The sequence below is a fragment of the Anolis sagrei genome, chromosome 1 (assembly GCF_037176765.1).
Source record: "Anolis sagrei isolate rAnoSag1 chromosome 1, rAnoSag1.mat, whole genome shotgun sequence".
Classification (NCBI taxonomy): Eukaryota; Metazoa; Chordata; class Lepidosauria; order Squamata; family Dactyloidae; genus Anolis; species Anolis sagrei.
In genome coordinates, this window is record NC_090021.1 from 223,293,849 (window position 1) to 223,310,479 (window position 16,631).

The 16,631-nt window shown below is 36.8% G+C and overlaps 1 protein-coding gene across 2 annotated transcripts in view; it reads right to left on the bottom strand.

The window, feature by feature from the left end:
• Positions 1 to 16,631, bottom strand: part of EPB41L5 (erythrocyte membrane protein band 4.1 like 5) — a 77,385-nt gene that overhangs the window by 31,879 nt on the left and 28,875 nt on the right. The window contains exons 4-17 of one of the 2 annotated variants that reach the window (XM_060774242.2): positions 14,939 to 14,981; positions 12,704 to 12,782; positions 11,746 to 11,790; positions 10,647 to 10,699; positions 8,328 to 8,448; positions 7,712 to 7,799; positions 6,730 to 6,818; positions 5,473 to 5,542; positions 4,491 to 4,660; positions 3,270 to 3,376; positions 2,305 to 2,332; positions 2,128 to 2,151; positions 735 to 777; positions 148 to 263 (exon numbers count right to left, since the gene is read on the bottom strand). In XM_060774242.2, coding sequence (XP_060630225.2) covers positions 148 to 263; positions 735 to 777; positions 2,128 to 2,151; positions 2,305 to 2,332; positions 3,270 to 3,376; positions 4,491 to 4,660; positions 5,473 to 5,542; positions 6,730 to 6,818; positions 7,712 to 7,799; positions 8,328 to 8,448; positions 10,647 to 10,699; positions 11,746 to 11,790; positions 12,704 to 12,782; positions 14,939 to 14,981 — 1,076 coding nt within the window. The remainder of the gene's footprint in view (positions 1 to 147; positions 264 to 734; positions 778 to 2,127; positions 2,152 to 2,304; positions 2,333 to 3,269; positions 3,377 to 4,490; positions 4,661 to 5,472; positions 5,543 to 6,729; positions 6,819 to 7,711; positions 7,800 to 8,327; positions 8,449 to 10,646; positions 10,700 to 11,745; positions 11,791 to 12,703; positions 12,783 to 14,938; positions 14,982 to 16,631) is intronic. The other variant, XM_060774252.2, reaches the window with a different exon arrangement.

Consider the following 16,631-nt stretch of genomic DNA (forward strand, 5'->3'; position numbering starts at 1 on the left):
TGATCTGTAGAAACAAAATATGTCTTCAGGAGAAACAAATACGAATACGTCTAAGATCAATTGTATCTGAAATGAAATAGAAATTGTCTTGCAGAAAGATAATCATTTTTTTCCAAGACAGAGCAAAGTGAGACCTGAATAACATACCTTTTCTTTTCTTGTTGGCTAGTTCCAGGACTCCTGGGAAGATTCTCAATTTCAACTAAAACTGGGCCAGAGGGAACTGGCATTACAGAAGGCAAGACTGTCACTGCACTCCAGGTCTTTAAAAGACAAAATATAAAGGAAGAAAATGCTTTAGATGACATAAATTGATGCATTAAAAGGGTGAAATAAATAATCTAATCCTTCCCTATTTCCTCCTGGTTAAAGAATCAAGAGAATTTCTTCTCTGACATGACTGACTCCCATCAGTCAGTCCAGTTAATCTCAGAACGAAAAGGCATCTGGTACTCCCTTTGCAACTCGTGTTTTCTATACCAACAGCATCTAAATTGGGAGTACAGGAAGGCATCAGCCAAAGGGTTAAGAAAAGAATCTGCTCACTCAAGAAAGCTGGAGGGAGAAAGACTAGGCAGGCTTCTATGATTCCCCCCCCCCTTTTAACTCAAAAACTGTAGAAGCCAAAATAATGAAAGGATCCCCACTTGCTTCTGTGTTGTCATATATTAATTCTGAGGCCAGGGCCACTGTGTTTTGATCACAGTTTAAGTAAGCAGATTAGGCAGACTTACCGGCTGTGATCCGTTATTTTGGCTGAAAACATTATTTGGAAGGCTGAAAGAAAAAATACAACAGTTTGATTTCCCAAAGACGAAACAGTTAAGTTTCAAAACTTAACCAGCCTCAAGCAGAACAGTAAGGGGACCTTAAACAAAATTAAACCTGCTGTGAATACATCACCTTTCTCTCATACATAGTTATTGGTTTAGTGAAGAATCTGACTTGGTGAAAATATTACTAAAGATTTTTATAGCAATTACAAAGCAAATATTATGAAGCAATTCAGGAAAAAAAACCTCACAGAAGCAGTAGAAGTGCTGTAAAACGAAAGCTGAGATGTTAACCATAAGATTAAATTCTTAAAGTGTGTCTCTTGCTAAGTTCTGATTCTTGTGACCTGTACAAAGTTTTCAAATGCATTTAATTTCATCAAGCTATCTCTAGAAGGGATCTGGATCTCCAGGAACTAACTTCCTTTGGTTGTTTTTTAAAAAAATGTAGGAATCACTTTGCAACTGAAAAAAGTAGATATTAAAAAGCAAATACAGAAAAAGCACACAATTCATGGATGACCTGTGATTTTCTGGGAAGATTTTAATTAGCAATGTTAATTAGCATACAAAGGCAAACTCAAGAGTGAACATGTTATGATACCCTAACACCACAATGACCAGGGAAAGAAAGGTAGTAAGATTTCCCACTCAGCCCCAAATCAGGTTGCCTGCTTCTTTCCTAACTGTGGAAACAGTTCAAAATTTTTTGGAAAAAATATACTATGAAAGGGGGGTGCTTATAATAATGTTGTATAATGGAAATCATTGTACATCTGCAATTAGGACCACTCAAAATGACTGCAGATGCATTCCAGAAGTCTTCTTCAAAAAAGAAACTAGATTGAAATGAATTAGAAAATTATTTTCTCAGGCCTGAATCTGCTAGAAAGAGCATACCAACTGTCACGACAGAATAATCTTTATAAGGTAATTCAAATACATTATACCAGTCACTTTTTACTGACAAGAGAGTTCCTCCCATCAAAAAAAAAGAAAAAAGAAAAAAAAAGAAGCATGTTAGGGGTCCACAGTTACAAAAGTTAAAAAAAAAACCCAAAGAAAATAAAAGGTATCTTATAGTCTGCAAGACATATGACAATTTAAGTAATTTTGTTTCCTCCAGTCTTTTCTAACTACTTAAAGGTGCCTTCCTGCAATAAGGGCTGCACTTTGACCACAGCTGTGATACAAGTTTAAAGTTTACTCCCGTTAACTATAGAATGACAGTTTTATGACATTTAGGTTCAAAATATCAGGTAATCTTAAAAGCCATACTCCCCCCCTCCCCCGCCCCAATCTTGAACCTTAGGTATATTTTTAGTCTTCTGAAATAGCTGTATGAAAAATTCACCTGACTGGGCAGCTCTCAAAAGATCTGTAAGCATGAAAAGTTACAGAAAAGTATTAATGTCCCAAGCGATGGATATTTTCCTGATAGTCTTTATGTTGATGAAACTTATAGATGACTTTACAACAAAATATTCAGAGAAGTAATATTTCTTTTTAAAGATGTATTATGCCTTCTTACCTAGTATCATCAGACTTTGCAGAGTTTGCTGCAATAAAGCACAAAACAAAACAAAAAACACATATTACACAGTGTCAAAAAGCCTACATTCATTTTAGGAGGAAAATGCAAAATGGTATAGAGGCACTTTTAAAAGGTGAGAAATGAAGAAAGAGCTAATGCTATAATTGTATTGTGGGACCTTGATATTTACTGAGGTTTGGTCCAAGGAACCCCCTCCCTCCCCCATGGATGCCAAAATCTATAATTGGTCAAGTCTCATTATAAACAATGGTGTAGTAAAACAGTGTTTCTTACCTAAAATGGAAATATCAGAGTATGCTTTTTGTAATAATAAATCTATTTTTTGTGTTGTCAAAGGCTTCCATGGCCGGGATCACTGGGTTCCTGTGAGTTTTCCTGGCTGTATGGCCATGCTCCAAAATCTATTCTTGTGATTTTAAATTTGCCTTTGGCCCAAATTGGAATCAAATCACACATATCAAAACTAAAGAGCCCATAGAAACTACACCCACAATTCCACATTTAAGGGGTCACCCTGGGACCGAATAACCCAACCTAGCAAGAGAACAATTGGAGGAACAAGGGCATGGTGAGTGGCAGGATTCCTAGGGATTAGGATTTCGGGGTCAGTTTAGGTAAATGAATTTGTCACAATGGTGTTAACAAGACAGGAAAAGATCCATATCATTACCCTGTTAATGGTATTATAGTTAGTAGCACTGGATAGGATTCTAAATATCAGGACATGTGTTCCACAAACTCAACGGGAGTAGGTTTATCACAAATGTTAGACCACACCTATTATATAATGCCAAACAATAAAACTATTTTTGAAAGATCATTTAGTTTTTGAAACAAGTTTCTAATATGGTTTGAGGATCAGGTATTCAGATAAAAATGCTTCACTGGGTTAGCATGACTCAACAGATGAAATACAGTAGCACTATCTATGATCAGCTCACCTCTCATTTGTAATGTCCTTCTTGAGTATCGTTTGCTAGGTCTTCTTTCAAAGGACGCTGATCTTCTGGCTTTGTTGGTTTTTGTTGTCTGGTACTCTGTTTTCCCACTAGATAAAGTAAAAGATAAAATAACAGGACAAGAGAAAGTATTTTATGGTGATTACATTGTGATAACTGACTACACACAATGGTCTTTGCTCCTCAGTCTAAATAGTATTTCAAGGGGGACTTTTTATTAAATCTAAGTAGGCGCTTACTATTTGACCCCATAACATGTAGACCAGGCAGGGTCAAGAAAGCTAGAATGAGAAGAAATTGAAACATGGCAAATAACAACAACAACAACAACAACACTTTATTTGTATTCCACCCTATCTCTCCAAGGGGATTCAGGGCAGATTCCAACATACATCGGCAAACATTCAATGCCTACATAAAACAAACAAAAACTGACATAAAATCCCAGAAAAACCCCACATATGAAAATAACATTAAAACCTAACATCAAATTAAAGCCTAACATCAGTAAATTAAACCTAACATCAATAAATTAAACTACACGTATTCAGACAAAATTAAATAATAGCATAAATTCTAAATAAAACATCTACATTAATTTACAACAGGCAGCAAGGGGTTCACAAAATGGTGTGGGTTGGTTATGCAGTCAAAAAAAAAAAGAACATTCCTAATCAGAGATGTACATATTCTAGCCCACAAAAAATATCCAAATCTTACAACAAAAACTAAGTGCACCTGTATCTACATAATTTGTTCCAAAATCCAAAAGATAGCTAAATCTATAATCTAAAATGAGAGGTAAATTCAATGCTTCACAAGAGTCTGAGATCAGGTAAGAAGAAGGCACATCCTCAATTGTAACTGCTGTAGGTTGAAAGAGAAGACAAACTAAGAGGAGATATCTACATGTTTTGGATAAGGTTACAGCAGACGATATAAAAAATGGAAAACTTTCCACCTGCAGTCAGTGGGCACCTATCTACATTGTTATCCCGTTCTGCTATAACTATGACATCTAGAAGTTTGTTCTTATCTGGTTTACAAAGAAAGAAACAATTGTGTCAGCCATGTAAAAGTGCAATGCCTACAATCCCTTCAAATCTCTTTCCTTTAAAGACATGAATGAGAGGCCAGGTTCCTGTCCAATGCATTATCTCAGAAACGCAGGGAAGGAGGCTCTGAGCTGAAGAGACTGCTGACCTGTATCTGAACCGTGACCCCAGCCGAATGAAGCCTGATCGACTGGAACCTTTTTGGACGGGTCCACGGAGGCGGAAGAAGGCATGATGCTCAATTGCACACTTCCACAAGTGTTTGCAGGCCTTTGGGTGATCCAGCCTGAAGACAAAAGTATGTTCCTGCTCCTTTCCCTGAAAGTGAGATGAACAGCATTGTGGAATAAAAGAGATACAAGCAAGGACTTCAGAAAGATTGTAGCAGAGGAGAAAAATGGAAGTGAAAAGTTTATCCATGGCTTTGTGCCAACACCAAGGAGTATGTTACAAAACACTGAAGGGAAAATTTACAATTCTTAGGACAACACTCTTTCAGGAATTTGATTCTCTTAGAATTTGAGAGATACAACATTAACAGTAGACAATGTATCCATCTCTTTAGGATGACCTCGCAACATACTATCACCTCACTGGGTTTTTCTTTCTTTCTACAGAGTGTGGGACTTCAATATTTCTTTCAAAACACCTAATATTATTCCATTCTCATATCTGACAAATCAAACTTCATCAGTTCTATCAAGTAATTTCGATAATATAATGATCTTTGGAAGTCTTGTATGTTCATAATTAATCTTATAATATTTAACTAAAATTTTAATCTGCATCTAATAGCTAATATCCTCTTGGTTGAAAGTATTAATTGCTCATAGTGTGTACCTTGTTCTATAACTGGAGGAGAACTACTAAAACATTGCAATTATTTTGAGATAAGGTTGGCAGTGACTATTTTCTAGAATATATTAGCCAAAATTAACTTTCTATGTAGATAACTGTGTGTGCAGCATTTTCATGTGGGATGGACATGGATACCTATACTCACACCCATCTTTAATTGGTTTTTGCTATGATTCAGCATGTATAAGCTAACTCAATATGACAGACTGCAATTTACTGTTGCAACAGATATTTTTCAACAGAAAACAAAAGAGTTAAGACTTTTCCCCTACCTGTTCATCATCTTCAACCACCACTAGTGTTAACTTATTCTTTTTAAAGTCCAGCCTTGTGATTTTTGGCCTGTAAAAAGGGAGCAAAAAGGACAAAAGCAGGAATAAATACTTATACTTTTCTGCAATAAAACCTGAATTCATAATTCAAGAAGAACTATTTATTTATTTATTTCTTATACTTGTATACCGCCGTTTCTCAGCCTGACCGGCGACTCAACGCGGTTTACAACTATGAATTTGAGGTACCACAGTTAACCTAGTCTTGCTCTCCCTCCTCCCAAAACACACTTTTATAATGGAAAAACTTGCCTAAATGAGTAAAAAAGGTAAAGTTTTCCCCTGACATTAAGTCTAGTTGCGTAAGACTCTGGGGTGGTGCTCATCTCCATTTCTAAGCCACAGAGCCTGCGTGTCCGTAGACGTCTCCAGGGTCATGTGGCCAGGATGACTGCATGGAGCACCATTACTTCTCACAAATGAGCTACCTACTGATCTACTCACACTTGCATGTTTTTGAACTGCTAGGTTGGCAGAAGCTAGGGATAACAGCAGGAGCTCACCCTGCTCCTTTGATTTGAACTGTCAACCTTTCGGTCAGCAAGTTCAGCAGCTCAGCGGTTTAACCCGCTGCACCACCAGGGGGCCCTTAAATGAGTAATTACTCAAAACAGTCACCTTCTATATTCATCCCCATATAATATACCTATATCATAATGCACAAAATCTCAGGCAAATATAATTATTTTTGATATATATAGCCACTAATTTCTCAAAGATCCAAATCAAGTAGGTACCATGGCCACTGTTAAGAATTAGCCCATCCATTTATCACAGACAAATCATAGTAAATGTATGATCTTCTAGACAGTGCTGTACTAGACTTCCCATCATTCCTGATAAATGGTCATGCTGGCTACATACAGAGATTCCTCACCACTACAAAAGACAAAGAGCCCTTTTGGACCACTACATTTTTTGACCACTAATACATTTTTAGAAATTCTTACAATGGGTTGTTGTACGTTTTTTGGGGCTATATGGCCATGTTCTAGAGGCATACTCTCCTGACATTTCGCCTGCATCTATGGCAAGCATCCTCAGAGGTTGTGACCTCACACAACCATGGCCATATAGCCTGAAAAAACCTACAACAACCAAGTGATTCCAGCCATGAAAGCCTTTGACAATACAGTTCTTACAATAGTTAGAGATTCTTGCCTATACTTGAAAATAACTATAAGCTATCTAGCTTACCAGAAGAACAATCCAATCTTGGTTTCGCCTTCAAACACGAGAACGCCTGTTGGTGTTAGTCCGAGGCTATAATCATTACCATCTCTTGCCTAACAGTGATGGAAGTTGGGTTAGAATATTCCTACAAATGAGACTTTATGCTACTACAAATTACTTTAATCCAACTACACTATAAGAGAAGTAAAAGCTGTATAATTTCACTTTTCAACCGATCCTAACATTTGTTGGAAGAATACTCTTACTGGTTTTATCAAATTCTCTGTTCAGGCCATATACAAAAAATATGACATTACAAAATGTTGTGCTTATTTTATTCTAGAGAAGTAAAAGCTGTATCATGTTCACTTTTCAACAGATCCTAACTACATTAGTTGGAAGAAGACTCCTACTGGTTTTATCAGATTCTCTGTTCATGCCATATACAATATAATAATAATAATAATAATAATAATAATAATAATAATAATAATAATAATAACCACCTTTATTTATATCCCACCAGTATCTCCCAAAAGGGACTGGGGGCAACTTACAAGGCACTACAAGTGTAGCATATAACATAAATGGTACATGAGACTAAAAAAATATGAACTCATCTTCTACATTCCATCTCAAAACTTTATTTTATTCTCAATATAAGTTTAAATAAAACAATTCATGGTGCTGTTTATTCTTGGTCTCCAGAACAATTGGTGTAAAAGTCTGTTACAGGCATAGAATTCAGTCATTATAAGCAGCAGCATTGGCCATAACTGTTTATGGTAGATGCCCAGCAGGTTTTGACTACCATAATCAAGATGCCTTTTGTAAGCTGATCAGATATGTAGAGTAGGTTGTATGAGTAGGAGATCCCATGTATCTTCTACCATATTACGTAGACTGTACATTTAATTAAACAGCTCACTGATTTTCCCACATTTTTTTTAAAAAATAATTAATTACTAAAAGTATCATTTCCCAAAGCCTGTAATCATAAACTTACCTTGACTATATGCATGTCTACTCCATACATTTCCAGCCATTTTGCTTTGTTCAAATAATTTGTTTCTGCCTGTGCTGGTGTTTGACCCCTGAAATAATTTATGTTACACAAAAATCACAGAACATTAAAAAGAACATGCCTCAATAGGAAGAAGAGATTACAGAAGAATCACACAAATGGAGAACTGCAAGGACTTATAGAATAAATGAATGAAACTTAATAGTAGTGTTCTGTACTATTTTGATTATCACCAATGGCCATTTATGCATGTTTTAATATGGAACAGAGGGCTTAAGAAAATAGGTTTTGTACTAAATTCTAATTTATCTAAACCAGTGGTTTTCAACCTGTGGGTCCCCAGGTGGCCTACAACTCCCAGAAATCCTAGCCAGTTGACCAACTGTTAGGATTTCTGGGAGTTGAAGGCCAAAACATCTGGGGACCCACAGGTTGAGAACCACTGCTCTAAACCAAATACGGTAAAATTAAGGAAAGCATAGATATGAACTGAAAGCAAAATTTTGCTTCATTAAGAGGGAGTGATGCATATAGTGTTAGTCCACAAGGCAACTGGGTAGAAACTAAGCATAGAAAGTAATTGTCTGGGAGTTGTTACCTGTATTCTTTCCACTTCTCAAAAATAGCCAGTTCCATCTCTTCAGTTTGACTTGGCACAAACCTGAATTCTGACACTATGTCAGGGATATGCTCAGCAGGGTCATAGTCCCCCAGTTCAGCTATAAAAGACAGGGATATTTCAAGCAAATTCTAGTTAAGACCAAATATTTTTTATTAAAAACTGCAATTGTTTGAATCCAAATAATGAGTTACTTCATTGTCTACGTGCCCTAGATATTCACATCCTTTTATTTTATTGTTTCTGACAGCATGAAATGAATTTTTTTGGAACTATCAATGAAGTTAACATTAAAAGTCATATGTAACTACACACAAAACCCCAATGCTGAAAATATTTGCATTATCTCTTAGGCAGTATTTGTACCAAGTATCTCCCATTAGGAACAGCCATTTTCAGAACACATCTCATGCTTATTGTTTATGCAGCAAAATATGGAAATCTGGTTTGGATAAATATAGGGAACTTCTTTGCCAATTGTTCTTATGAGTAAGAAAAGGGTTAGATGATTTTTATTTAATGTAGGCTAGCACAGTACTAGAAAAATGAATTGTTCTCTTTTAAACTTTAGACTGCTTAAAGCTCTAGGGCAGTAGTTCTCAACCTGTGGGTCCCCAGATGTTTTGGCCTCCAACTCCCAGAAATCCTAACAACTGGTAAACTGGCTGGGATTTCTGGGAGTTGTAGGCCAAAACACCTGGAGACCCACAGGTTGAGAACCACTGCTTTAGGCTAAATGTGTTATAGGGTAATATCCTATGAAAATACAGCAAGCGAAAGAAGGAAGGAAGGAAGGAAGGAAGGAAGGAAGGAAGGAAGGAAGGAAGGAAGGAAGGAAAGCCGGTGCTGCTATCCCACTTGGTTGCTCAGGAAGGAGCCATATGAGGGAGAGTTGCTTCTTCTGCCTAAGTGTAAGAGGCAGTGTACTACTGGAAGAGGGAGAGGGAGTTCTTTCTCTTTCTCTCTTTCCCTAGAAACTACTGAAGTAGCCTGAATGCAGCTCCTTGCTGTCTTTGGCAAGCAGGCAAGTGGTTAAAAATAAGGCTGTCCTTGATGGAGAAACAAACACATAACAATACCGAACCTTCTAATCTGGGAAACATTTCAGCCCTGTTGAGAAATACCTTCCCACCATTGGCTAGGCAACATTATAATAGGTAAAAATAATTCCCTTCTATGCATTTGCATTGCTCTCGATTATTTCCCCCCCCCCTCTCTCTCTTGGTTTAGTTTTCCCTGAATGACACAATCGTGGAGTCAAAACTGACTGGCAGAATTATGCAATGTCCTCATTTTCATTTTGATAATATGAGAGCACAAATAAAGAAAGAAAAACGTAGCAGTCCTAAAGGGAGGAAAAAACATCTTAAAAGAAACAGGAGAGTTTTCAAAGGCATTTTCAGGATATATTTCCTTTTCATCAAGACTAATTGTTGTTTTAAACTCTCTTCATTCCCAAATCATAGCATTACGCAGTAAATAAAATCCACTCACATATTCCTTGGAAAATATAAATAATATCAATGTGTTGTGCACCATCCCTGAAACTGCACACTGTGCTATGAAATTACACACTGTAACACTGCTACCTTGATAGGAGGAGGGGCAGATTTGGCTGAAAGATCCTTCATACATACACTACAAAGACTTTAAGCAGGAGTGTATTTTCTAGTTCTGTCATAAATACTGTTACTGAGCAGGGCAAGTCTTAGTTTTGTGATAATACTCCACATTCAAAGCAGGTTTATTACAAAAATTCAAAGATTCTTTAGAATCATAAAGGAGAAAATGTGAAATAAATGGAAGGAAAGTAGCTTAGTGGATAATGTGACAAATGTATTAAATTATACGCCAAATAAAATGTTTTAATAGATTCACTTTACCTTGAAAACCTCTCTGCTCATTACAAAAAAATTAACTAGCACTTTCACGAGCTTTTCTATGCAGCATTCCAGCACTTTCTAAATCTATAATTTATTCCCACAATGCTAGTTACTTGCCCTCAAGGCTAGTTTATGCTAGAGCTAACTAAAATCAAATTACCCAATTGTCAGCAACAACAAAGTCTGAACTGACTGTTTCAGTGTCCATCGTATAAACTTCACAAAACAGATCATTATCAGCTTTTCAGTTAATTTGCTGTGCTGAACATGAAGTAGATTTTCAGCTACAAAATACTCCTGAATATTTTTTTCATGACTGGCAGTTGTTATGACAAAGTATTTACACGTGACTGCATGTAAACAGCAATATTACGCCTCAAGTAATACCAAAGTCGACTCCCTTCAGGCAACTCACCCTGTAACATGTAAGCTGCCAGCTGCACTGCTGTTTCAAAGGGACACTCCAATCTTCAACAGAGAAAAAAATGGTGTCAGAGAAATCACTAAAGAACTTTTGGGAAATAATTATGTGTCTATATTTTAGGCTAATGGCAGTAATTATTATTGAACCTACAAAGGGAAATATATATATGTTCAAAGCAACATCCTCTTCAACATAGTACCTTCCACAATATATTTCAGTTTTCACAAAGCTATTATTTAAGAAGAAAAAAGATTGATAAGATTGCCTAGAATAGGTTCAATAATAAGGTCATCATTAGTACCTTTCCCATTTACACAATCAATTATACAATCGACATTTACAATATGAGATAAAGTAACTAATAGCTAATACTATACTAGTAAGGTACCAAATTGCAACTCATCCCTAAACCCACCACTTTCCTCCCACCTGCAAAAATCCCAGCAGAAATCTGAGCAATATTATACTATATTCATTTTACTGTAGACTATAAACTAATGAATCCGAATATACCTGCACAGAAGTATTTGCAACTGTCATTTATTACAAGATAATCTCTGTTATAGATCTTGGTGAATAGTAACAAATTGGAGATATCCAAGTTCTATATATGTTTGTAATGTAAATGAGCTACATATATCTAATTGGGCAAAAAGCCTTACAGAAGAGTCTCGGTTATCCGACCTTTGCGTATCCGACATTCTGTCTTATCCGATGCCCCCTTTTCCTCCAGCATTTCTCCTTCAATTAAAGGAGCGCTCTCCAACTCACTCTCTATTCCCAATAAGTGAAAAGGGTAAGACGACGAGGAGAAATGAAAGGGGGAAAAGAGACAGGCCCAGAAGCGGAAGCATCTTCCCTCCTTCCCTCTGTGATTTCCACGCTCATCTTCCGCATCCGGGCACTTCCTGCTGGGCGGCTCTAGCCCTGAGGCCTTGCCTTAACCCTTTGAGTCCCTGTTGTTAGTATTCTAGCGCCGCGTCAGACAGGTAACAGTAGGAGACTCCGTATTATCCAACATTTTCGTTTATCCAAGGTTCTGTTTATAAGCAAGACTCTATTGTACTTATTTGTTGTCAACAGTACTTACTTCCCACTCAGAATGTCTTGTCTTAGTTGAAGAACAAATAGATATCTGTTTCAGGGGAAGCAAGAAAAAATGAATCAGTTCAGGTGAGAAGTTTTAGAACTAGAAAAGAGCTGGGATGTTACAGATATCAACAGCCTAATTCTTGGATGTATTACTATTTGAAATTACCTAATGCATTGTGGCTTCTCCACTGCAAGGACGACAGTAAGCATTATGTTGTTTCATCATAAGAATACAAAATTAAGGACTACCCATTCTGTAGTTACAGTTTTACCAGATTTCTGTGGATGCAGTATTGGGACAAGGAGTGGACTATGAAAAAATGATAATGTTTATCAAATTGCCAATATTTCTTCAATGATGTATTTTAATAACTGATCTGGAAAAACCTGCTATTACGCCATATCTAGTACAAAGACCAAGAAGGAGGACTAGTTAACTTCCTGTAGAAAGAAGGGACCCCAATACCAAGAGCTACAATATCTTTGAAGTGCCAGGACTTCTTGTTTAACTGTACTGTTAAATATGCTTTTAGCTAATGAGAGGTTTGGCCTTAACACTTCGCGGTATAATCCCAATTCATTCGAGACTTTCAGGAGCATTTGTGGGAATCATCTAAGAGAACTGTAATTCCAATTTTATTTTATTTTTTAATAGAAAAGTATCTGCAGAACTCAATACCATGGGTCCCTGGTATCCACTGGTGTTTGATTCCCATAATATACAATGATGTAGTAAAATGATGTCCCTTATATAAAATGGCAAAAAAACAATGTTTGCCTTTGGGATTTTTTTTAAATGGGTTATTTTCAAGATGTGGAAAGATGAATTCATGAATGCTGAATCTGCAGATATGGAAGGTTGGCTGGACTCAGAAAAGCATACAATACATAGGACAGGCTTAGCAAAGACAAAGCATTTCCTTATATTTTGATTTGTATCATTACATACAATGTACCTTGTGAGTTCTTCTCGTAGGTTGTTTGGCTCGGAAGAGTAAAATTTTACACGAAGATGCAGACAGTATGGGGGGCCAACTACAAAAAGGTAATATGTTATTGTTAGTGACAAGGATAGAATTTTGCAAACATAAGCCTTTGCTATTACAGCTAAGACATTTAAAAAACGGCTGTAATGGTAATATGCATTGATTTCACTGTGTGACAATGGGTACCTTATACATAAAGCCAGCCAGTAAGAAGCAAGAATACTAGTAGATCTCCCTCCTCAGTGATGTTAGATCAGCCCTCTCCCCCTCCCTTCAGAAGGAGAGTGAAAACGTGGCTTCGGCATCAACCCTTTGGAGAAGAATTATAGTGCAATAGATGGATATGGAATATGTGCAATGACTATTGGATTGGCCTCAGATTACGACTGTGAGTGGCGTGGTTTTAATGTTGGATGTAATGTTTTAAACTGTTTTAATGTGTATTAATTTTAATCTTAATTTCAATGTTTATTTTAATTTTATGTTGTTCTTAAGGCATTGAATAGTTGCCTGTGTGTAAAGCCACCTTGAGTCCTCTTCAGGGTTGAGAAGGGTGGGGTATAAAAATGGTAAATAAATAAATATTACAGATAAAAGTAGTTTCACATATAAAGAAGTCATCTCAGCTGCATCACATTAATTTGATTTGCCTTGCCAAGGACAGAGAAATCTAGGGTAATCCTAATATTACAAGGCTCTACTCCATGAATCCCTACATTTCCTTGAGCACCTAGTAAAATACACAGAGTCACTGCCCAGCTATCCATACAATTTGGAGAAACAACTCCAATAGAAATATAATGTCTCTGTGTTTACACATTATGTAGTATGAAGAGTCAAATCTGAGGCTTAAGGTTCTCTCGGGAGTGATTTTAATCCAGGCAGGAGGGATATTGATGGGTTTTTAAAAATTACATATCCATGTAAGATTTATATGTCAGACTGCAAGAAGTGTTTTCCTGAAATATAAATAAAACAAACATGTCTTCCTGGAACATAATATTTTCTCCTAATATTAACTTTCCTCTTCTCTTTTAAAATCCTCTGTTTCCTGACCATGTTCAATGGCATTCAATTTTGCATTTTGTTTGCCTATCAATATTAGGCCACTAAATATTACATTTCAAAAGTATTACAATTTTCCCTTGCCCTCAGTAAAGTGGAAACCTAAAACTCTGCCTGGAAAAAATGTCTGCAGCAAACTAGATATACTTTGCCTTCAAACTCAAAGCTGACCTCTTCTAAGACAACAAGAATAGTATTAGATTCCACGCCTCATTCCCTTCAAATGAGAGAAATCCTGTATCAGGAAGTTCATGATGTTATGTATTAACAATACACTTGCTCAACCAGACTATTGAAGTTTCTGCCCCCTTATGTATTTTGGTTTTTTTTTTAAAGTAAGAACATAAACTGAAACAGAAAAAAACAATACAACTGGCTCACGAATAAAATTATTAGGGCAGAGAAAGAATACAGAAACCTTGACTGTGACTTAAAATAATAATAATAATAATAATAATAATAATAATAATAAAACTTTATTTGTACCCCACCACCATCTCCCTAAGGGACTCGGTGCGGCTTACATGAGGCCAAGCCCACTTCTTTCCCATAACTTCAACACATCTTGTTTAAATGTTCTGCTAATTTCTCCTAGTATAGGACTAAGAATATATCTACATAGTGGAATTAATGCATTTTCGCAACACTAACTTGCACTCTCAATGGTATGGAATCATGGGAACTGTAGTTTGGTGGGGCACCAGCACTCTTTGGTAGAGAAGGCTGAAAACCTTTCCAAACTACAACTCCCGTGGTACCATAGATTTGAGAAATGGCAATTAAAGTGATGTCACACTGTATTAAAGCACCTTACGGTGTATGTTAAAATAAAACACAGTTAAAACAATATAGTACAAATATTCAATTGTATAAAAATGATATAAAAACATAGAAGCAAAAGTACATTAAAAACCCCTTATGCCACACCTAGTTAGTTCAGAATTGAGGACCTGTTTAATAATGAAATAATGTAACATGAGTCAATGGGAGGTTCAACGCCAAGTTTCTGGTGTTGCAACATTCTTGTTGATACTGGTTCCTTCTGTCAGAGTAAACTTTGAATAAAACAGGTTCTTCACAAGAGCTAAGTACCCTATACTTAGCTAAAAAGTATGTTTTTATTTTTTAAAACTCACTTACTTTTCACTTGTTTTTTAATACTTTTCGTGTTGTCCAACCAGTGCTGAAAGAGAAAGAACAGACTAAAAATGAAGACCGCTTTAAAATAAGAGAAACATGGTAGAAAACTAAAAGTAGCAAAAACAGTTCCTATTCAAATTCACAACAATTTTATTTTGTTTGCCTCAGCATGTATAAAAAAACTATTCTGGGGGAAAAATAACAACTGGAGGATACTGTAGAATAATGGGTTAAATGAACGTAACAATCTAGACCAGTATTTATCCTGGAAGAGACAAGTTATCTGCCTCCATTCATTGTGGCTTTAGGACAAGGGCCCCTTCCATACAACTGAATAAAATCCACATTGAACTGGAATATATGCCAGTGTGGACTCAGATAACCCAGTTAAAAACAGATATTGTAGGATTTTCTGCCTTGATATTCTGGGTTATATGACTGTGTGGAAGGGCCCAGATCAATGTTTCTCAACCTCCCTAATACAGTGATGCCTTAATACAGTTCTTCATGTTGTGATGACCCCCAATCCTAAAACAACCCTCCCCTTGGCTGAGAGGCCAGCCAATCACAGCTGAGGAGGGCTTTTGGTGGGAAGATTTGCTGTATGTTTCCAAAAAGGAAGAGGACAGGTGGACAGATTTTCATTCCTCTCTGCCAAAAGGGTGCCTAAGACCATCAGAAATGCTGGCCCAGAAAAGGTTTTTGATAAATGACTATTGCTATGCTGGATTACTTGGTTGCCTTCAGTATCATTGATCCTAGCATTCATCTGGACTGCATCTATGGAATTGGGAATACTATTTTACAGTGGTCCTAGAGAGGCAATTGGCTTGTAGGGATAATTCAGAGCTCCATAGTGTTCCCATGTTACTTCACACATATATGAAGCCACTGAAGGGGTTTTTCCTAGAGTTGTTCAATTTGGTAGCACTAGTATTCTGATGACATCCACCTCTATTGATCCTTTTCAACTAATGCCAAGGAAGCTATTTAGTTGCTATCAGTATCAGTAACAAACATCAGTAACAAGCTGATGATCAGATTGAAGCTTTCTCTAAAGAGGAGTGGAGTCCTCCTGGGTCAATCAAAAGGCAGACAGAGAATTGGAATCTAACCTACCTGGGGTGGGATTATACTGTTAATGTAAACTGAATTTTTGGTACAGGTCTTGAGACTGGATTGCTCAGGTTTCAATGATAGCCAAGAATGAATGCACTTGAGCAATTAAAACTATGCACCAACTGCGGACATTCCTTGAGATTAATGACTTGGTGACACATACCTCGGTACCATCCTGTTTGGATTTCTGCAACACACTCTAAGTGGGACTACTCTGAAAAGTGTTAGGAAACTTAAGCACATTCAAGATGCTATGGATAGACCGCTGACCAGAGTTGCACTGTTCAAATGAAACTCTCTGCTTTGAGAATTTCACTGGACATCAATCTGTTTCCAGACACAATTCCAAGAGGTGGTTATAACCTACAAAACCTTATCTGGCATAAGTCCAAACTATTTAACAGACTACATCTACACATATGAGCTTGTCAGAGTTTTGAGGCTTTTGTGGGAAAGCTTTCTCTCAGTCTTATTGGTGAAAACATGAGAGTGGCTTTCTTAGTAGCTGAGAAAGGCACTCTCCATCTGCCACCACGCAAAAGCTCTTTTATCCAGTCATGCCTGCAGGAAGCTC